Consider the following 23,302-nt stretch of genomic DNA (forward strand, 5'->3'; position numbering starts at 1 on the left):
CAGCCAAGAGAATACTGTTCTGGCAGTTAACTGCTAGCCATGAATTTTCTGCTAGAAACATGTTTATCAATCTTCTGAAACAGGTAACTCAGAATTTCATAAAGCCAAAGACATTTAAAGGAAACAGTAACCTTTTGCCTTAACAGCGTAAGCAAAGTGAAGCAAGCATGGAGAATTCTAAAGAGAGGCCAGTATTTACTCTTTCAACAGTTTCTGTTACGTACACTATTTGTACTTCCTTCAACCCAAACTAAGGAGGAGGTTTACAAAGTGGTTCCTTCAATTAAAAAGCCTATGTTGGACAATTTACTTTTCCATAAAAAAGTTTTTGGTGCTTATATTTTAGCTATTTTCACAAGTACAAATACATTTTCACATAGACTCTTAAAATGGGAACAGGAATGTCATACCTACCTGTCACATTGCTGCATTATAGAGATTTCTTTAATTATTTCTTGAAGATCTGACTCCACGGGGACCTGTTTAATTGCTACAACTTGTCCAGATTCTTTGTGTATTGCTTTAAACACACTACCATAAGACCTAAAAATAAGAGGCAATTTTTTTAAAAAACAAGACAAACTGCTCCTGATTTTCATTATGCACAAAAAGTCACAGAAGCCATATGCTCATGCAGAAGTTTGAGGGTTTTTCAGGCTGCAAAAAGATCAGTCCTACCAGGACCTCAGGAAAGACTGAAGAACGCACCATTGTCAAGATTTAGAGTTTCTAATCCCATTACAGGTGCAAGTACATTTGCTGTGTTAACAAACAATAGACATCAAAAGTGCATAAATATATTAGGGAAAGTGTGGAAAATTACTGATGCATGCATTTGCTTTAGAAGTAAAGCTTGTCTATAGAGGCATTCCTTATGACATTTACAGTCATTCTCTCTGCAACTTAATATTCCAACATATGCTTTACGTATTGTTTCCCTCTGATCCTGTGCCCCTGTAAATAGCTGTACTTACCCTTCACCAAGCTTCTCCAGAACATCAAAGACTTCTTCAGGCTGCTTAGTCAAACTATCTTCACTTAGCTTTTTCAGTTTGCTAAAAGAAAGACAAAAGTTATTTATTTGTTTGGGGGAGAAAGAACTCAAGCAAATTTTCACACAAGTGAGCAGACAGAATAAATTATTAAAAAGAAAACTATATTCCAATGAAAATAAAATACTTAATGTACAGCAACAAAATTTTAATCAACTATCATATAAGATGAATAAAGTTATGACAATTTTTGTCTTTATCAGTTTCCCACAAATGTTTTCTAAATTCAAAGCAGCATGGGACCAATTCACTCTTCAAACCACTTCCTTTGCTAAAGTAGAAACAGACAAAATACAGGAAAGTTTACCTTCCCTCAAAAAACAGCATGCAAACACATGCCCATTATTGCCTATAGGATGCCACATTGTTCTCTAATTATAAACCAATCCTTCACCCACATGAAGTACTCAGTTTCTAAATTGTAGCATTCATCAGCCAATGAATAACATCATGAAAAGCAGAATTCTGAAGTCAAGATGATTCTGGGAGCATATAGTAGCACTTCCCAGGTAGCAGCAGAACACTGAAATTCTAAGAGCTGAGTACTGTAAGAGCTGTTGGGGCAGTTTCTCTTGCATCTTTGTGAATGTACATAGGGACAGGATGCAACAAAATCTCTAATTACGTAACACCACCATATTTTGCCCTTCGTTCCCTCTCACACAGTCTCAAATCACTCAGTAACACCCTGTGATTTCTTCCAGCACTTTCAACCTCCTTTTACTAACATTTGTTGTCCTTTACAGGCAGTCCTAGCCTTTCCCTGGTCTCTAGCATTCCCAGCTCTCTAGCCCCCCAGACTCCTGGCAAATCTCAAAACACAACTTGGCTGCAAGCTTGCAATAGAGCCAACACTGAACATAACACAGGAAAGTATAACCACACACACACTGCGGCAAGGCTGGGTGGCTGCAACATGTAAATCCTTCACTGTAAAGTTATAGGGAATTTTGCTGCAAGATTGAAGTAACAAGTTGACTCTACATGACAGCCAAGGGTACTATAAAAGTAGAAGATGAGCTGAAGAATAGCTGGTGGTGTAGTGTTAAATATAGACAATGTATTCCATATGCAGGAGGAGGAAAAGGGGAAAAAAAAAAGGAAGCTTTGAAGAACAGCAGATCATTGAGAACTTATGGAAACTACGTTATCCCACAACAGTTTCTAGAAACAAATACAAAAAACGGGAAGAAAGGAGGGCATGGACAGAAAAGAATGACAAATCTTAACAGTGGAAGAACAGTGATCTGAAAAAAAAAACTCCTTCATATTAGGAGATGCAATTCTGTGACATATAAAAATAATAAAAATTAAAGTGAATGACCAGTGAGGGAACTCCTGAGTCAAAACAGACTTGTAATTACCAACCATCTAAGTAAAAGCAAAAAATTTAAAGTAATTGTAAAAGCACACAGGTCATATGGATTGATGCTAAACAAGGGAAGCAAGGCAAAGAGAAGGCACAAGGGTGCACACATTTATACATCAAAGAACTATTTCACAGATGTAGCAATTATATGAACACAAAAAGCATCCACAATCAGCAAGTAAAGGTGCATTAACTACAATAAAGACCGTGCAGTTTGCTACAGTAAATAGTCAAGAAGCTGTAAAGTTTGTGTGTTTAGGAAAAATAAAGATGTTCACAGCAAAGGAAAGGCACAACTCATGAACATGGAGAAAAAAAAGCAAAAAATTCAAATGAGAACAGGTAAATAACATCTGCAAAGCTGGCCTACAAGATCAAAACACTTCTTTTTCACTCTCTCTGCTGGTTAGACACTAGAAAGCAGAAAGACAGAGCTAATATCTTGCAGAAAAGCAGAAAATATTTCATTAGTGAACAAGCATGTGCTGAGACAAATCAAAGAGGAAAAAATATTTTGCAGGTAGGTATTAAAGTAATAAATCATTCATTTTGCTTCTTTGTTTCAAATTTTTTTCCTCTCTGAACAGGTTATATGCAGCCTTAAAAGCAGCATTCAAGAATAAGTTGCTGCAATCATCCCCTTCTTGCCACCAAAAAAACCCATGCACAGTATGTTTAAAATATAAGCAGAGCCCTGAAAAATAAAAAGCATAACCTTTAGCTGAGTCTCTTGGTCAAAGAGCTGCATAACAAAAGATGTACTAAACAGAAAAGCAAAGGGACTGAACTTTTTAATAACAGCAAGAAAAGAGAAAGCATGCAGTACACCCCTGCCTGGAGATGCCCATAAAGAGAACACTTCCACCTGCTCATCAAAAGAGTAACACCTGCTGAAATGAGAAAGAAGAAGAAAAAAAAAACCATACCAAAAGGGTTCCAACAGCACCATTAACACCAAGGCATTGTGAGTGCTTGACAAGAGTTAATGAAACAATCACAAACAGCCATAAACTGATCAAAACCAATGTAATTGTCAAATAACAGATTATCTGGAGTACTTGAGAGGCAAAGGAGATCAAATAAATAAGCATGTTGTAGTTTTAAAACTATTTTCGTATTATCCAATTCTGACAAACGTGCTACGAGATCAAATCACACTTAACACTAAGGCAGCTTAAGACAAAACCTATTTACAGTAAGAAAAATATGTCAACCTCAGGAATGTCATCACCAAATACCCTGCTCAAAGCACCTTCCCCTCCTTCACAAACACTGTAACAGTACACATGCTAGGTCCGGTGTTCAAGTGATAGTATCAACACCACAATTCTTCGAATCATAGAAAAATCCTAATGAGCCAGACATTTTAATGATTTCTGTTTCTAGATTTAAATAGAATATTCAGCTCTTGAACTACAGAACATCACACGATATACCCTGAAGGGCAACAATAAAGAAAGCATTTATGAAAACTCTGTGAGAAACAAGGAAGAAGGAGACCAGTATAACTGGCTGCAAAGCACCAAGTAGAATACAAGAGACTAGAAATATTATCTTGTTGGTTAAAAGCAAGCAACAATCTTGGGACAGAGAAACACAGCTAAGACATCAGCACCAGCTCTTAATGGCGGGGAGGAGGGGAGAAGGTGAAGAGGGGGCAGGAGGCAAAATGAAGAGACAAAAGGGCACAAGAACAATAGGAAATATAGAATGTGTCCCATTCCTCTCTTCCTCATTCATCCTCTATTTTCATAACACAAGCATTTAAAACATAACAAATAAATCAGTAGATCAGTAAATCCAGGCACTGCTTTATTCTGGCCAAAGGACACCAGTGCCATATGTGTGTGCATATAGATATATATCTCTCTACATATGAGAAAGTCTAAAGGAGATGCAGAGTAGTTCAGTATAAAACCTGGGTAGAATGTAATTCTGTTGGTTGGGGTTTTTTTTCTTTAGAAAATTATCAGGTAGTGATTATGAGCTATTTTAGAGGTCTTCCAGATGGGAAGCTGTTCCTTAAACCAGAAGGACTAACTAAACTACAACTCTGGGAAAAACCTGTCAAAAGGATTTTCTTTTTCCAAGAAGGTTTGACTTGCTGCATACCATCTAGTCTCTTAACAAGAAAAATACATCCTAGCAAATAATTATACTTTTATAAATCCAGTTCATAGGAGGAAACATTAATTCTTAGCCTGACCAGAATCTTGTCATTGAGTACATCAGCAGAACTCTAGAAAAGAAAAACCTAGAAAACGTAACAGGCACCCAATCCCAGCATAAAGACCAGAAAAATTTGAACTGCAACATGAAAGAGCAAGAGATTTCCTCCCCAAAAATGAAAAAAACCAAAGTATGAGTATAGTATCCTACAATCACTATATACAGATTTTACAAAATAAATTGGTGATGTGCTACAGAGAGGTAGGGATAAAAGTTCCCTGAAAGTTCAAAAATAAAAATAAAGCTGGAATAAAGAATAGAACGCCATCAATAACTGTCATGAGTTATGAAAAACTGGACAGCTGCTCCAAGAAACATGAATATGTGGTTTATTGTGCAGAAGAACTAGCACATATAAACATTTAAAAGGAATGGCTGGGATCAATTATACTGATATATTAAAAGAAAAGGTAGTAGGAGAAATCACTGCAGTCATCTGAAGTAGAGGTGGCAAGTGGAAGCCTTGAGACATTTACTCTGCTTCACACCATTCACACAAGTAGGAGCAACATTAAAACAGTTTACACCATTGTACTGTGTACTTACATTTAGTGTTCTATCCATAAAGCCCAAACATTTTTGTCACATCATTTTCAGGAGGAACTTGACAACTGCCAACATGTCAATTGACACAAACATCAAAAAATACACTTTTTTCACAAACAGTTCATATTCTAAGAACAAGTCCTTCCTCTTTCCACAAAACCTGAAAAGTTGTGTTTTCAGTGAAAATTAAACTCAAGTTTAAAGAAAAGACTGGAAAACCTTAATTAAGACTTCCTATGCTTGTTAAGCAGCCTTTCATTTGGCAGCAGCATGCAGGAGATGGGCAAGATTAAAAACTATGGACTTGAGAAAATTCTGTCTCTAACCTTTTTCCCTCATATGCAACCTGTATTCTCACATGTGAGCTTGCCACGGCATACAGAAAAATACAACAATAACAGAGGAATATTACAAGACTATTTTTTAATTTTTAACTATTTCAAGAGTGAATTTCCTTTTTAGTGAGAGAAAAAAGCCTAAAGCACATCTGAAGTACAGTTAGAGGTTCAGATGCAAGAAAACACTGTGTCAACTACTGCACAAATAGTTCAGCATAAAATCAGAACATCTACTCTAAATTATTTTTAAAGTAAAAAATATTCTGAAAAGGACTCTCCTTTAGAAATCTTGTGTTATTGTTGCAGTACATTAGCCAAAGAAAAAAAGTGAATTATTTTGACAGCACCCCCATTGACAAGTCACAATGGCCTAGAATGTCACTTGGCCATCATCACTGCTACTTTCTGAAGGGCAGTATTAAAAAATTAAACAGGCAATTGCATTGTGTGTTCCTCTACAGTGAAGTGGGGATAAAAGTGCCCTATACTTCTAAGGGAACACTGGGATTCTAGGACATCCATGCAGCTTTGAGGTGTACATATGAAATTCTTGCTACCTCTAAATGGATGTCTTGCACCACAGATATGATGCCAACAGATCCCTCTCAGTAACAGCTCCTGTTGACAACAGGCATCAAAGTAAAGAATTCTAGTGTTCACATCTGTTTTGCCAAGTAAACATGGTCCATTTTAAGCCACTACTTCATCCAAGGACAGCACCAAAAATGCAGCCCACAAAGAATAATCTGCACTTCTTCTGGACTTGCAGAAAAAGGGGGGTGGCCTAGAAGAATAGCTGGGAATACCAACAATCAGGAAACACTACAAAACTACCAATAAGGGGGCTATTATACACAGTCATGAAAAATTTGCCTCAAATCTTATGAAATAACCTGAGTTAATATCTTATGAAAAACTGAGTTCAAATCTTCCCTTTCACTGAAGAAACAAATCTAAGTTCTCATCACAAATTTCCAGAAATAAGCTTCAAAAAACATGTGGAGTATAAAAACATGTCAGAGTTTAGACATTCCTGCATCTAGTTCCTCCTGACTGAATCCAAAGATTTAAACATCTCTTAGTTTCAGTTAGGCCAGACACACCTCCAGCTAGGCAATAAAGTTACAGCAAATGCCACATCTTCCCCAAAACACCTGGTAGGTTATGCTAACTTCACAGTTTGATTTTCAATCCTGTTATATCACCAGATCCCAACCACTGCTGCTGGTGACATTGATTACTCCTCAGAGATTTCCATTTCTTTTCCTAAATCCTGGCTGGTGCCTGTCCTGCTTCCTTCATTTGAGATATGCAGTACTGTCAGCCTGAAACTACAGTGCAGGCCTGTCCCTCCTTACCCCACTGCCTGCTAAAACCACCCTACACAGCAACTACAAACCAATTCTTTTTTAAAGTTTTCCACAGTAGGCACTGTCACTTGATGTGTTATTGGAGGAGAAATCATCAGAAGTTCAAGACTACATTCTTCTCAAGTCCTATCATCCAGCAGGAAGCTGCTTTTAAAGAATTCTAAAGGTTCTAAATGGAGGATGTAGAGGTTTTAAAGAGGAATGTAAAAACTGATTAAAATCGTCTATCATAAATTTATATTGTGTAGTCCTTAGATTTTTCATTCAATTCTCAGAAAGCAAAAGTAAAATCAGAGCTCTAAGACACATGTATAAATATATATGTCAACCATGTAACTACATTCTGTACACTGCACAACTACAGTCTGCGTATTGTACAACTATACCCAAGAAAGGCTTGTTCCAACTAAAATCTATTATTAATTTAAATTTAACACAAAGCAAAATTATTTTATGCACTAAGAAGTCAAACAATAAATTCTTTTAAGAAACGTGCATAGTAATTAATATGACCTGATAGCCTATATATTTGAGAAAATACATCTACTGTGGGAATATTCTTGGGTTTTGTCTCTTCCCACTCCCTGATTTACAATTGCAATTATGCAACGCCCACCCCCACAAGCATCCATCCCTCCAGCAGGAGAACACAAGGCCACTTTCCAACACGAAAAGAGAACTACTCGTGTGTGCTCCTGCCACAAACCTGAACTACCGAGTGAGAGACCGCCCCCAGGCTAGAGAGGACTCTGCTCGGTGACCAAGTCTCCCTCACTTGACATTAAAAGTGTTCTGCTCCTAACTCAGCCAACCCCCAAGGTTTCGTCTCCACCAGGGCATGTACTGTAAGGGGTATTTCGCGGCACCCTCCCCACAGAAGACCCTTCCCAACGTGACAGAGCCCTCCGGCCGCTAGGCAGGGCTCAGCGCCGTCCCTGTCCCACTGCCCCCTCACAGACCCCGGGACCGGGGCCTCACCCCGGTCGTGCCGCCGCTCCCGGGCGGGGAAGGGGCCGCCGGGGAGGGTCGTTACCTCTTGGGCGCTGCCTGCTCCATGCCGCCGTCGCCGCCGCGGCCCCCCGGGGCCGCTGACCGAGCCCCCGGGCCCCGCCGGACCCACACAGCTCCCGAGCGGCCTCTCTGCCCCTTGACACAGAGCCCGCGCCCTCCCACGGCCGCGCTCCGGCTGCCGCCACTACCGCTACCTCCGGCCGCGGCGGGGAGCCGCCCGCCGCGCCGCTCACTGGCTGCAGCCGCGCGAGAGCCGGCGCCGATAGCGCGGTGCGGACGTCGCTCAGAGCGGCGGCCGCGAGGAAGCGCCTCCCACCGCCAGACGGGCGGGCGCTGCCGCGCCGGCGGGAGGGGAAGATCATGGAGGCCGCGGTGCTGCCGAGCTCCCGGCGTGCCCCGCAGGGCGACGGACCGCAGGGCACGCCGGGAGGTGTAGTTCGCCCGCGGAACCCAACCCGCCCTCGGAGCGCCCTTGCGAGCCGGGCCGGGCGAGCCGGCATCCCCGCGGCACCGTCCCGCCCCCGCGCCTCCGGGAGCTGCGCCGCCGGGCGAGGGCGGGCTGCGGCAGCGCTGCCGCCTGTGAGCGGCTCTTGCCCCGCGGCCTCGGGGCAGCGCTGCCGGGTGGCCGAGGTTTTCACCCGCCTGTGTGCGCCGGGCGAGGCAGCGGCACCCAGCCCCTCCTCAGAAAGTCAAGGTCTTCATGGACAACCGGCTCCAGAGCACTGCTGAGGGAAAGATTGAAGTCAGTCACGACAGGACGAGGGAGCTGCTCCCCGCAGCAGCCTCGGGTGGCACGGTAAAGCTCTTGAGGTGAAAAGTGCTGGCTCTTGGCACTTGGGTGTGTGGTGCCAAAGCACACAAGTTACCCTGCAAAGCCAGGGGAAGCTGTCACGTAATTATTCAAGCAGCAGGTTTCAGGCTCCAGAGCACCATGTGACAGCTGCAGTTTCACCACCTTACAAGTCCGACTTTCTGCTGTTAATGTACTTGAATGTGTTGGATCCAAGTAGATCCAGCCAAGTCAATACAAGAAAAGCTTACATGCTCAAGCCAACGTCTATATCCTTTTCTGACAGTAGGAGATTATTTGCCTAACTAATGGAAGTTCAAGGTAGTAAAACACTTAGGCAGGTTCCATAAAAATACTGGGATGCCCACGTTCCACTTCAAACTGATTTTAGATGTGCAAGTATTACAACACTCCCACTTAATAAAAAAATCTGCACTGCATACGTAATTTCATCTCTTTGATGTGCACTAGCAAGGGAATTTAGAATGAAGTCCTACTGTTGTGCAAGTCCTCTACTTTGTCTGAGTCAATCCAACCCAGTTGACTCACTGTGGTCGAGCCAAATGCACAATGGCAATACTGAATGAACCCACAAAACAAATCACATACCACCATATGACCTTTTAGGTTTCTTTGTTTTTCTGAATCATGGAAAAACTGCAATAGAACATCTTCCTTTGCACAACAGATTAATGCAGAGCTCTTCCAAGTATCATCCCACAAACCACAGTGGCTCACCAGCAGTACTGCCAGATGTGTCCATACCATAAACAACAGTCTGTAGGATACACCAAAAAAACCCACCCAGGAGAAGGAGCCAGCAGATGCCTGAGACGGAGTATGGTATGAGTGCCTCAGAAAGTGGTAAGGAGGAATCCCACAAGATGTCCCATTTTCCAATTCAAGGGCAGGTGAGTTCAGGCAAATAGCAAACACCATGTGGCTAGTGTCCAGCTTTGTTTTACAGGGTATTTGGCTATACCCACTGGCCAATTATTATTTATAGTTCACCAATTTCACCTAAGGAAGGGAAGTATGACATCCCTATTTGGCTTTAATACTCCTGGAATGCAGAGGTTGTGTCTCCACATCCTTTAACATAAATATTTAAGGCAGTATTTTGTCCAGGTTGTTTCAGAGGAGGCAGGTTTTGCTCCTACATCTCAAGCCAAAGCTGCCACAGACTATACATTAAAGCAAGGAAAAGCATTCTTAGAAATAAAATACAGGTACTATATTATAGTTGTAACAGCAATACAAAGAAACAGAGCCAAGAAGTGCTCCCTCTCCCCATTCACACATATATTTCATTTTCTGGAAAAACTTAGGGTAAACAGTCTAATCTGCCACTCTTACCTCTCCTTTAAACAACAGTTGACAAGAACAAAAGAAATCTTTTCCAAGCAAAAAGTAGCAGATTAGATATTTGCTCTGTTCATTCAAAACTATTTAATACCACAATCCCCACTTCAAAAAAATACCCTGACTCCTCAGTAACTGAGGAAGATAAAGCAGGACTGTCCTCCATCTACACCACTGAAGAAAGAAAAGGCTGTAAAAAACCCATGATGTCTGAAACAGAAAAGGTTAGGTAGCCTGGCTTTACAGCATAGTGGGGCAGACAGTGCCAAAAAAAGTATGGACTGATTCCATGCCTCTCTCACAGAAATTTAAGTTGTATCCTATGCAATTGCCAGAAAGCTTTCTAAGTACATTTAAACTGAAAATAAAACATCAGTAAGATAACATATATACCACAGTATTTTTCAAGATCACTTTATTCATCTCTTACAATTTCAAGTAGTATTTTTAGTCAATGACATTGGAATAAATAACACTAGCTCACCTTTCCCCTGTGACAGGAATTTGAGAACCATGCTGTGAAATATGACACTGATTTGGTATTCATTACAATACTGAACCTAGCCACTGGCAAAGAAGGAACTTTGAAAGGGAAAACAGATTCCCTCTGTTCTACTACCTCATTCAGGGTTTCCAGTCAAGAGAAGTCTAGATGTTCTGGAGGCATGAATATACTATGAGATTGCTGGTGTCTAGACAAGATGGAGATGAGGAAATTGCAGACACTCTACATGAGTATTCCCATGATTTCTTCCAACAGTAGGACTATCTAACACTACTAAGAAGGTGGCTGAGTAAGAAAAGGCTTAATGTAGCCCAATCCTAAAAATGTAGGAGAAAACTAAGTGAATTGTTCTTTTCCTTCTAAAGTATTTTATCCACTTTACAAATTTATCTGCCTGAATTAGGACTCCCTTTTCTGCAGAACTGGCATCAACATCAAATGTAATTCCTTAGACCAAAGAATGGATGAAGACCATACTTAGTTTTTGAGTACTATAATTATTTTATATTATAATATAGTTTTGTAAACAGATAAAATAGTCTATATTATAATTACTTATACTGCAATGAAATCAGGAATCATGATGGCATGGACAACTATTAGGTGCTGTATAAGGACAAACAAAGGAAGTCCTCAAGCCCCTAAAATTAGGAAAAAAAATGTTTTAAGACATCAATCCTGTCTTAGTTGTATACAATTCATAATAAAACTAAGAAGAATAAAAGTTACTTGAGAAGCTCTTGTCTGCGTTTCTAACAGGCTAGAATTTAAATTGCAAATACATACTTCAAAGTCATTCATAAACATCATGCAAATAAATTACCTATGTTATATCAGGGACCTTATCTAGTTCCTTTGATAGCATATAAAAGCAGCATTTACTTCAGAAGGTATTCGATCAGGCTCATGTAAACAAAGTTCATTGTAATGAGTACATGATGCTACTGTAAAACAGCAGAATTAATAAATAGTGCATGTTTTCCAAGAGATACTTGTCATGAACACTCCCCAAAGAAAATACCCCTAGTTGTTCATCATGTCTGTGGTGCTTTTCACAGCCCAGCCCTTTTTCCCATATGCTTTCTACCCTTTCACCATGGTACCCCCCAGTTCTTTCACACAGGGTCCTCAGTGCTCTCTCCCTTGATGTGGAATTACATCCCACAGTAGTTCCATTCACCTGCTTGGCACACCAAAACCCACAATATCCATATAGACCCCCAAGCATGCTACCAGCTCTCTCATCCCTAAAACCCTCCACATCACTGATATTTCACCATGCCTTGGCCCACTCTGGCATAACCCCATGGAGTTCCAAGGATGCTGTGTCTCCATCACACCTGCTGATTAGCTCGCAGGAGAAGGTGTTTGGCTCACAGGAGAAGGCTGCAGGCCTGTCCACAGCTTGGTCCCAAACCCAGGTAAGGACAGAGTTTCCCTTACTTTTCCCTTGCCATGAGGTAGATAGCCCCACAAGCAGCGCATTGTCTCCTCTACCCTTGAGTTCTGTAAAAATAGGAAATTACTATAATTACAGACATCCAGCTTTTCATGAAACACGTTTAAGACTAGTAAGATAAGTCACAAATGATTGTGAAGGGAAGAAAGGCAGGGAATGGCAGGCAAGCACAAAGATGGAATGAATGCAGGAGCCTGCTTTCCTTGGAATCCAATTCATAAATTCAATAGATAAATAATCAACAACAACATGTTTGCATGTCTCTCCCTGTGACTGCCTGATAGTGATCTGGTATGCCAAAAGTTGAGGAAACGGCCTTGAATGAAATACCAGCTTGTTTATACAAAAGATAAGGAAAACTGACTTCTGCCTGTATTTTGTTCCTACCTATCATGTCTAATGTGAAGTAACCTTGAAGACTTATCTAAGAATTTGTTGTATACTTTCCTAACCTTGTCAGTCACAAAATAGTTATAAATAAAATATAAAAGAACACCACATTTTCAAGTCTGGAATAAAATTTATACTTTTCTATAGTGAGTTTGTAAATAAGTTTAGGAATAAAGAACATGGCAGAGGGAGGGGGGGGTCTCCTTTCCTGAACTATTCACAATTTAATGGTTAATTAATGTCACCTAAAAGGAAAATGAATTTTTGCTGGTCCAACAAAAGAAAGATGCAGAAAAGAAGTCAGGAAATAAAGGTACAGCAACATAGATTCTGCCATCCATATCCAGTTAAAGTCAGCATTATTCACAAAATTCCTACTTGACATTGAAAAGAGCCATAAAAAACCTGTAAAATATTAGCTGCACTGCTGCAATTCCTCTCACTACCTAGTATACATTATTTTGATATCCGAAATACTATTACTGGACTTAAAGACATTTGTTGATTAGGATAGGATTTTACTGTTGACTAACCATTTAGCTCACAGTCTTGGTAACAGGCTATATATAGACTTACCATTTGCTATTTTTCCTATTATAGCACACTATGGTAAAAATAAACCATGGATACAGAGTTGCTATTTACAGTTGACCACAGAAGATACTCCGGTCTGTACTACAGCTGCATTGATTGTGCTCATGGGATCTACAGATTGTCATTGATGTGGAAAAAAAATCTCATTTTGGTTTGTGAAACAATTACTGTTGTTGTGGTAATACTGAGGGTTACTCTGGATTCTCTTCTGCACAAAAATATTCCTCCTTTTTCTGAGAGCAGCCATCTGCTCTCCAGTCTGCAAAGAAGTGTGCTCACACCCTGGAGAATAAATAAATATCATTTAACTAGCAAGCCTTGATGCCTGCACTAGGGGTAGAAACTAGTATCAATAACGAAAGAAAGATTGTATCATCATTACTTGGGGAAGCAAGTACTTCATGAAACCAACTTCAACTGCGTGAATACACACAGCCTTATGCCCAAAGCTTCCACCACCGTGGTTGCTGGATTTTCTCCTATCTTCCTTTAGCTCCTGAGCTGAGAATTTTAGCAATACATGGCAGAAGTATTTAGGGAGGATAAAGATTTTTATTTACAGTTTTTAGGAATAAAGCTTTTGAGAGGCTAACAATGCCCGTTCTTTCAGATTCAAATGAGGGAAGTTTCCTGGCCCTTGTAGGTCTTTCATCTAGGTGCTGGAAGAGGAGTATAAATATGTGTGAAGCCAAACTACAGAGTAACAAATAAGGAAAACCCAATACAACCTGAAAGCACATCATGAATACAAATGCACTACAAATGCAATGCCATGAAGTGCTTACAGTTTAGTCAGTTACAGAGTTTTGGGGGTTCTGGTAAAACCCTTCCTATTTATTTCTGAAGCACATCTCCAGCTTGCTTCATAAATATTAAAAAGCAAGTGCTTTTATGAGGAAGAATCACTCATCTAAATGCTTTATAATCCAGAAACCACATTTCAGTTTCTTACTTTTTTCCAGCTTTCCCAACCAAAACATGCCAGAAGATCATAATTCAAATCCAAATAAGCTGCTTCTAACATGTACAGTCACACTTAAAAAAAAAAAATATCCAAAACATAAATACAATTCCGGTCTTAAAACTTTACCAAGAAAAATTGTTCAGGGACACAACAGCCATTTCATGACTGACTGTAATGTGTCTGATTACAAGATAAGGTCCTGTGGAAAGTAGAACTAAAATGTAAACAAGAAAAATATTAAGATTTGCACTTACATTCCCATTTTGCTCTTAAAAGCAATGGGAAGGCTTCCCTGCCGCAGCCTGTGTGCTAAAGAAACAGCAAAGCAGCAAATAATAAAGTTTCACAGAAGTGGCTTTGTATGATGCACTCATTTGAGTCTCCTCTAAGAGGGTTTGATTTGGTTCAATAGGGGAGAGCTTTATGGCATCCTCACCACTACACAGGATGAGTCCTTAAACTGCTGTCACTACTGAGCAGTGGAACTTTCTGCTGAAAACAAAACTTTGAAGTGACTAAAGTGTACATAGGTAAGGCTATAAAACCACAGCAAAACATAGAGCAAGTTACTATCTAGAGCTAATTAACCCCATTAAATTTGAGAACTAAATTTTTTCCATTATTCCTTCCTTAAAAACAATTTTCTTAGTGGATGATTAATGGATTTCTTTAATACCACAAGAGAATTTATCAACAGCCCAACACAGCCATTTTTACCCAGCCTGGAGTTAGCAAAAAAGAAAACAAGTTTTGGTGGCATAATTTTCTTTGCAGAGCTGAGGAAAACAGAGCAATCCCACATGCTAGGAGCTTTCTTAATAGAAACAGTTAATTTACCACATAAGGAGTATCACATGCATACCACTTCCACCTAGCATGAATCACTCCTTCCAGCTGAGAAAACTAAGGTCTTTTATCTTCCTCAGGGTGGAGTCCATCTCCTCCCATAGATCCCTACAGAATAAAACTCTAATCGTTTTAAGATTTAAAGGCATTACTTATTTTACTTTCTTGTGTTCATGTATCACATTTCAATGTCTTCTAAACAAGAGAGAACTTAATGTTTTTGTGTAACCTTGAACAGGCCAGTACATAACTTTCATTGCTTCATCCTTGAGCTCTTCTGTAGTTCCATGATCTAATTTGTTATACCGGTGGTATTAAGATGCTCTTACCAGGTTAACAATACACAGTATAAATTCATTAAAGCTAATTTTAAAATGGATGTGCTAATTTGAATACTAGGTTAAACAAGGAAAAGCTGAAATGGAATAAAAAAGCCAAACGACATGTTTTAATATGCTGTGTCTCTCCTTCAGTAAGGTTAATAGATAGCAAATCACTGCTCTGTGCAGTTCAAACTAGGAAGAATGCCTCTAGGTCCTGATCTAAAATCTGTTGACATCAGCAGAGTCTTTCTTTCAAATATACTACTTTGAGGATCAGTCCTTAAAGAGAGTCCTGTCTAATTTTCTCATGGGAGTGTGAATATAAAGGCAGATTTTTGCTTGACCAGTGCTTCCATCCTTTGACCAATTCATCTCCCAGGAGGATAGAGGAAAACTCAAGATTTGAGACAGATCATATTAGACACTAGCATTTATTTGAAATAACCTCTTAATAATGTGCCATTGGTTCATTAGATCAGAACTTAAGCAGTCAGAGAGAATAAACAGTGTAGAAGTGGTCCCCTTATTGTGGGATAGATACTAAGCATCTGAAATTTTAGACAGTGGGAAAATCTGCTGTTCCTAGTCACAGGAACACTTATGCAATGTTGTATAATATGCATTGCATGCTAATGTATTATGCATTGCAATGTCTATGTATAATATGCATTGCATGTATGCAATGGTATAGCAATTTTAAGTGAGAAAATGTGTAGGAAGTTTAAAACCACACAACTGTGTTAGTATACCCACAAATATATGCAGCACTAATTTTACATAAAGTAGTAGGAACAACACATTATAAACACAAATGCTTGACTCAATTGTTATTGGCATTTTTCTTGACCTTTCAAAATGGTCTTTCCAAAACAAGTACCTCATTTTGATGGGTGTGGGATACTCAAAAGCTCTAAATTAAATGCCTCAAAAGCAGTCTTCAAAACTGTGTTCTAAAGTATATTGAATTAGGCTCCACAAGACCAGTTTCTGGCACCTGTTCTTGAAATGAAGGGGAAAAAAGCACATTGAAACAAGATTATGCATTATTTTTCAGGAATTCAGCAATTTCTTGGAGAGATTAAATTTACTACAGCTTTGAAATAACAGAGTTAGTGCACATTTTGAATGGTTGCCGGACTGGGTAAGAGCTAGCACTGGGGCCTCAGGGGATTTTGTTGTAGTTAACCCATCCTTGTGTTCTGTTCCTACTTTTACATCCTACTTTTACATGCAAAAGAAAACGTTTGAGCATAATACAATATTTATAGCTATAAGTAATAGCCAGCTCCTTTCTGGTTTTAATGTACCAGCATGTATAAGAAATACCCAGAACTATATCTATATTATCGCTACTACTTTGCAAAATGTTGTATATATTGCAAAGCTGGCCTTCTAATAGACGGCAGTTAAAGACCTCTGCACTGAAATCTGCCAAAGCTGATACTGCAATCACAAACATGTGTTGTTACACTTCTTGTGGCTCATCTCCACATGGTGCAGCTGTTGTGTTGGCTAAAGAAAATGCAGGCCCAAGGGAAACAAATTTAATTCAGCTGGGGTGACTTCCACTAAAAAAAGTGCTTTAAGGAGAACAGGTGTCTTACAGTAAGAGGGATTGTTTGAGAGGTTTTCCCCAAACTTGCTTTGCTTCTAGGAAAGCTGCTCTTAAGTGGTATGCCTGTGATAATAATCTTTTGTGGTCTAATTTTTAAATAATACTCGTCAGAAATGCAATGGATTCCAGAAATTCTATTTTTGTTTGTTTGGCTCAGTCCTAGGACAGCAAAGCTAGTACAGGACCTTATGCTGTTAGTTAGGAGCTGGAGGAAGGCTCGTTGCTGTTACTCAGATTCCTTGGCCTCAAGAAGGTTTGTTTAATCAACAAATGATTGTACCAGGCAGACTTGCAGCCCATGTAAGTCACCAGCTGACACCCCTAGAGCTGTGCCTGTTTAAACCTGTATAACTACTGGTTTAATTTTTTTCTAAATTCACTTAAATGTAGCTCCCTCTTAAATATGTTCCCATTTAGTGAAAATAAATAAGCTAAGATATACTATGTTTTCTAAGAGAACAGTATTAATGGTATGACTTTTCTTCTTTTCCAGGAAGACCTTTACCTTATACACTATGAAACCTCCTCTAGCTCCATCATGCATTCCTACTTCTCTGCTTTCTGTGTCCTCTGGTTTATCAGAATGGAAACTGTTTGACTGATATTCAGCAGCCTTCACACTATGGGCAGTAGCATCCCACAGCACTGAGGCACTGGGATCCCTGGAAGGTGGGAAAGACTTTTCCCTGCAGGTTCTCAGGATGTCTCTCTCTGTCAGTGCTGGCTGAACCAGCCCTTCAGACAGATACTGCAGCAGAGAGCAGATCTTTCTCTTCCTCTTGTCAGCTCTCTTTCCAAAATAAGGTTACTGCAGAGGGCACTCTCTTGTTGTGTAGATGCCTTCATATTGCACTTTCCTCCTTTGGGCCTGTTTTTTCTATCTCCTGCAAGTTCAGAATTCCTTCTCTTTGATGCAGCAGAAGTCCAAATGGGGGATGATTTTTCCACACAGATTCCATTCCTTGGTTCTCCTATAGAATGTATAGGAGTTGCTTTCAGCTCCTCTTTATCATATCTTAACTAAATAAATGTTATTACAATATTCTGTTTTTGTATTTGCAAAGTTAAGCTTCTTAGCTCCTTCTTCAATATTTATTGCCACATGTTGTATCTTCAGAATGTCTTATGCAAACCCTGGGCTGTTTTTCAGACTTTTTCCCAGATTTCTGAATTGAAGGCCCAGTACTCCTCCTTTTGAATAACATTCAGAACTCAACAAGGTCAATAGCAAAATTCATGAGAATGATCTGTCTCTGTGTCTGCATATGAAGACCTGCAACAAATCTTGCATTTTTGCTGATTTCTCCTTACCAAGGGAAAGAAAGTTGTTCTGCCCTTGCCGCTTTTCTCACAGGACTTCTGACAAAAATCCTAAGTCCCACTGATAGAAGAAACTGCCATGGATATGCCTGAATTCAAAACCAGGAATAGATGGACTATACCCTGCCAGTGAAGGGGGGAAAGTATCCCAATTAACAAAATAAGGAGAAACAACTGTGTAGTGAAACCTGCATTTGCAGTGAAACCATTATGGAGACACTCACTCTTTACTGTGTGTATGTAAAACCAGTATCCCAAACACTGGGGGGAAAAAAAAGAATTATTATTTGTAGAGTGAGATGAATTCAACAGTGTCCGAGTGTTACTGAAGGAAGCTGCTTAGAGTGATATCTGAATTTAAGATTAACCTCTTGCTTTTCATGGTGTTGGACTCTGTGCTTATCAGGGAAGTTTTATGTTTGAGGTTCAGGGAGAAGGTGATGGCCATGTCCTCTGAATGCTTTCAGATGACTGATTTTCAGAATGCTGCCGGCATTCTTCCAGCTGGAGGCCTGGCCATTAGATAAGCTTAACATTATGGTGGCCATTTGCAAAACAGATGAGAGCAGGAATAGCAAGAGGAAATGAGAAACCTAAGAAACCTACTGAAACTCCCTGAAAATAAAGACCTAGCATTGGAAGGAAAAGTCTTCGATCCTTCCACTGAAAGAAAAACTATTAAGCATAAATTTTCAGCTGGTGAAAGTATAACCACTACCCCAAGGGAGACAAAAAACACTGGCTGAAGCAATGCTACCACAAGTACCGGCTTAAAGAAATCTAGGAAATGTTGCACTAGCTCCCTGTGTGAGATTCTAGACAAAAGTTTTTAGATATTGCCAGATAGGATAAATTTATTTCTGCTTTCAGGTGGGGGTTTTTTGTTTGGTTTGGTTGGGGTTTTTTAATGGTGAAGTCCATAGCTCTGCTGGCTAAGAACCCTGTTTAATAATCCCTCCTCTGCCAGTATTTAAATTGTGTTAAATGGCATTGGAGCATTACACTACCAGAAGATTTGACAGATATCATTTGGCAGATCCTGTAGTGGCCAGTCACATCACCCTTACAGCTGCCTCTTCCCTCTCTCTGCCAGAAATTGCTGTTTCTGGAAGTGGCTTGGCAAAAGGATCATACCTGTACTTCAGCAATTCTTGTTCGGCCACATGCTGTAATTCAACCTTGCAAGTAGAGATAGCTGAGGGCCATTCATTTTTGTTCTGCATTTAGTAGCTGAAGTCTCCTTTGCACTGGCATTTGGAAATGTTGTGAGCAGTGATCATTGGTTACCACATTTTCACTATCAGGCTTTCACATGGCAATGGAACTTGATGTGGTGGAAACAGGAATGGGGCTCTCTCCACTGATAATTGCCTGGCAGAGAGAAAGTATTAAGTCATCTTTTTTTAATCAAATAACCTCACCTGAGTAAATATTCTAGCAATTCCCATTTTTCATTTTATTATCATAGTCTGTTGCTCAAGCTGTGTTTTCTGACTGTGCAGCAATAATAGTGCTATGAGCACATGACAATTTTTCAAACTGGCATTGTATTCGGTTCATTTTACATTTCCACACATAATCTGCATAACATTATTAAATCTTTCCTGTACATTATTTAGCCTCTGGGATCAAATGAAATCATACATAACTGGAACTCTTTGGACTTTGACAGATGTCCTCTGGCAGATTTTTTGCAGTGGTTTTTAAGTTGTTACTGCTTTTAGCTATTTTCTTGGCCTTTTCCTGGAATTGGACGTGTGTCAGCTGCTCTGGTGGAAAACACTAACCTCTTAGCTCCTAAAGATGATAAAAGTTACGGTACCAGACTTTGAACTGAAGCAAAGGTATGATCCTTTTCACCAGCTCACCTGCAGGAAGAGTAGTGCTCCACAGACAGCTGTCAAAAGGGTTGGGAAGGTAATGTGGAGGACTTGCTTGCAAGCTTCTGGAGGAATATTTACGGCATCTTGCCTCTGGTCCTTTTTTCATAAGAGAGCACAGGGAAGCTGGGTATTCTCCTAAAACAGTGAAGGCCATGAAAAAAATACTAAACTTTTGCAGCTCTCTTTTGAAGTAATACAGACTCTCCTGCAACCAATCTGCTTTGTGGGCTCTCTCCTACTGTGGTGTTATGAATTTACCCTAAGTAATACAGTACCTAGACATTGCACAGTTTGTTTCCTTTCATCTCTACACCTGTGCAAGGCTTTTTATGTGTGGGAGAGCTTTTTCTACCTTGTGTATTTTGTAAGTAATCTCTTTGATAAAGAGAACCCTAGACTTATTTTCTCTGGCTAAGTTCCTATACTTTCTACAGATTTCGAGCAAATAAAAATAGTCATCCCAACATCCATCATTTGTTTTTTAAAAACTCTGTATCAACCATATAATGCAAAAAAAAAATCTTACACTATCCTATTTTAATAAGTTCAGGCATTCTTGAACAACTGAGAATTTAAATCTGTGAATAAACTGAAGAATGTGTCACTGCATTCAAGAAGCATACTTTCATTTTAAGAAACCACAGCTGCAACAATAAGATGGAAATTTGACACACACTAGGTTGGAGGTGGCAAGGATTAAAGGTATGGAATTAGAAAAGAAACCCCTTATGCTGTTGAACAGAATATGGGACATAAATCAATGACTAACTTTGGCTAAGCTTTGCCTTATGGAGCTATACAGCATTGCAGCTTCACAGTTATCAGTATTTGTCATCTTGAGTATCAGTACACATGCCAGATGCAAAAGAGGGGCCCAGAGAGAACATGGGGGATGAGGAAAAGAAAATAAATAGTTTCAGTGACAATGTACAGTATTTTGATGTGAAACAGAACTTCTGTAATATTTCAAGGGGCTTACATACATATATATATGAACAAAAGCTGTTGGAAATAAGCCTTTGACTTCAAAATGTGCCTGATTAAAAAGAATACTGATTAAAAATTGAGACGAGAACAGCTGGAACTTTGATTGCAGTTTTACTTTCTTCTGGATGTTTATTTCTAGATCACTTTTGCAGCTGCTTTTATCTACTCTTTAGAAGTTCTTTTAGATTTGAGGAACCATTAGCTGTAAAAGTAAACATCAGCTCAAGTCTGGTTTTATAGATCTTCTTGAAACCATTGAGGGTGGGAAAGATAATGTGAGACTAATGCTGAACTAGATCAGACTTAAGTGATGCTTTGAACAGCCTTTTAGCATTTGAGGCTCCACCTGTAACTCTAACAGAATGTCAAATATTTCTAATATTGTTCTTTATTAAGCAGTTAGGAATTTCCAATATTTAGGAATTAAAATATTCTTTTTTGAAAACCTAAATTCATGTCGCACTCTTGTTCAAAAGACAGAATGCTTTCAAGTATGCCTCCCCTATCTAGGTACAGAGATGGTCCTTAAAACTAGTTCTGCTGCCTTTCAGTATCTGTCATACATAAATATTATGCTTTGAATAAAACAGATCTGCAGTTTTGACTCCACTTCACTCTCTTTTGTTATTGTAGTTGTTTAAGAGTTCTTTAATAACTGTGGTTTTTATTTGCTTAAGAGATGCCTGTTTGGAGACTGGGGAAAGGTCAGGGTTAACCCTGCTTAACCTTAGCTAATGACCTATATTGGTGGTCTCTTTTAGATCTCAGGAGTGTCAGCAATGATGCTGTGGCCACTGACTGACTTTCATGCCAGGTCCCATTGAAATAAACACACTGTTATACTTATTTTATGCTTCTTTCCAATAGAAATTTTTACTATACTATATTGGTAAAAGCCCTCTGGTCAAAGTCACTGAGACTTCTCTATTTTCAGATTTAAGATTTTATGAATTCAAGCACAAGATACATTTTGTTAAAAAATCCTTTCAGATGGCTTCATGAGTCTTCTTGTAGGACCATTTCTGGATTAAAAAAACATTTTTTCAGTTTCTATAATCAGCTTTCATTTCTCTGTCCTGTGCTTTTCTGTTAATGATGGAGATTTCCTCACAATTCTCAATAGACACTCTCTCTAGACTCCCTGAAAGCCTCCAGTCTTGCAGATGCCATTGGTCCTTGCTTCCATCACAGCCAGGAAGGCTGTCATTCCGAAGCATTCCTTGTCCCAGGGTCTCTTCTGCTCGTTTCCACAGCCTCCTGACAGAGCAGGGTGCTGTACCTTCGCAGGCAGGCTCCATCCAGCAGTTCAGAAACACGTGGCCTCATGGCAACAGTGAGATTCAAAAGCTCCTGATTGCATTTGAGCAACCAGTAGTCATCAGGACAACTGAAATGGAAAAGGAGAATATATATTGCACTGGAAAGTTTGCAGTGTAGCTGACAGTATCTCTTTCCCCTCTTCTCTGAAGCTGAAAATAAGAGGCCTTGAGTCAGTTCTGTTTCTGCTTCAATGTCATGTCCTTGGCTTTCAGCACTCCTCTGGTGCTAAAATGAGTTTTGGTGCCGAAATGAATGGGATTTATGTTTTTCTTGGAGACAGCTCCTAAAGGGGAATTTGAAAGAATAGTATAACCACTAATTTTCACCAGCCTAGCATGGGTGAGCAAATCAAATAAATTAAAGAGTTAATGCAAACAAGGCAGACCTGCAATAATCATTGATACTGTTTATGAGACAGACCATGCCATCTACTCTAGACTAAACGGGGAAAATGGCCATTTGCAACCTTCATCCAACCCTTCACCATCCTGTCCAAGTCCCTCGAATATTTCTGTGGGGTCTGTGAAAGGGAACTAAGGAGAGCAATACAGAGACCTGTACCATCATGGGAACAGAAGACAAAAGTCTATGAGCAAAGAAGGTGGAAGTCCACTGCTGGATCTTCACTCTGGTTTGTCCTGGTTTCACATGCTTTCCGTTTGTTGCTGACTCGTGATACCCAGACACCAGAGACTGTCTGCCATGACACACTGGCTCAGCTCAACAGGAAGGGAAGGAAAATGAGACAGAAGAGTATTCTTTACCAGAAAGTCTTCTGACTGGTCCATGCCCAGCTTAGTTCCATTCTTGACCTGATCTGTTCCTTTTCCCAGCTGTTGCTTTGACTGTACTCCAGAGTGATCTTGCCCTGATTTTTCCACCACAGTGGCTATGGAGAGATCATGGAGAAAAAAGACACTTTTCCCCATGCCACAAGCTAGATTCAAACTGCTCTACACTGCAAAATCTCTGAAGTGTAGCAGTCAGCATCACATCCACAGACTCTGTGTTGGTGTGACTGTCCTTTCA

At 39.7% G+C, this 23,302-nt stretch overlaps 1 protein-coding gene and 1 long non-coding RNA gene across 5 annotated transcripts in view; one reads left to right on the forward strand and one right to left on the reverse strand.

The window, feature by feature from the left end:
* Nucleotides 1-14,849, reverse strand: part of STK3 (serine/threonine kinase 3) — a 134,507-nt gene extending 119,658 nt beyond the window's left edge. The window contains exons 1-5 of one of the 4 annotated variants that reach the window (XM_069005213.1): nt 14,697-14,746; nt 14,416-14,471; nt 14,234-14,288; nt 975-1,055; nt 415-543 (exon numbers count right to left, since the gene is read on the reverse strand). In XM_069005213.1, the coding sequence (XP_068861314.1) occupies nt 415-543; nt 975-1,055; nt 14,234-14,241 (218 nt within the window). In that variant the 5' untranslated portion in view covers nt 14,242-14,288; nt 14,416-14,471; nt 14,697-14,746. Of the gene's footprint in view, nt 1-414; nt 544-974; nt 1,056-7,937; nt 8,272-14,233; nt 14,289-14,415; nt 14,472-14,696; nt 14,747-14,816 lie in introns of those variants that run through there. The other 3 variants (XM_069005214.1, XM_069005212.1, XM_069005211.1) reach the window with 3 other exon arrangements.
* A 1,867-nt stretch (nt 14,850-16,716) lies between these two features.
* LOC138105361 (uncharacterized) lies at nt 16,717-21,067 on the forward strand. The gene is made up of 3 exons (XR_011148449.1): nt 16,717-16,820; nt 16,921-17,063; nt 17,257-21,067. It is a non-coding gene; the product is annotated as an uncharacterized lncRNA (long non-coding RNA).
* Nucleotides 21,068-23,302: the final 2,235 nt, after the last annotated feature.

Source organism: Aphelocoma coerulescens, chromosome 2 (genome assembly GCF_041296385.1).
Source record: "Aphelocoma coerulescens isolate FSJ_1873_10779 chromosome 2, UR_Acoe_1.0, whole genome shotgun sequence".
Taxonomy (NCBI): Eukaryota; Metazoa; Chordata; class Aves; order Passeriformes; family Corvidae; genus Aphelocoma; species Aphelocoma coerulescens.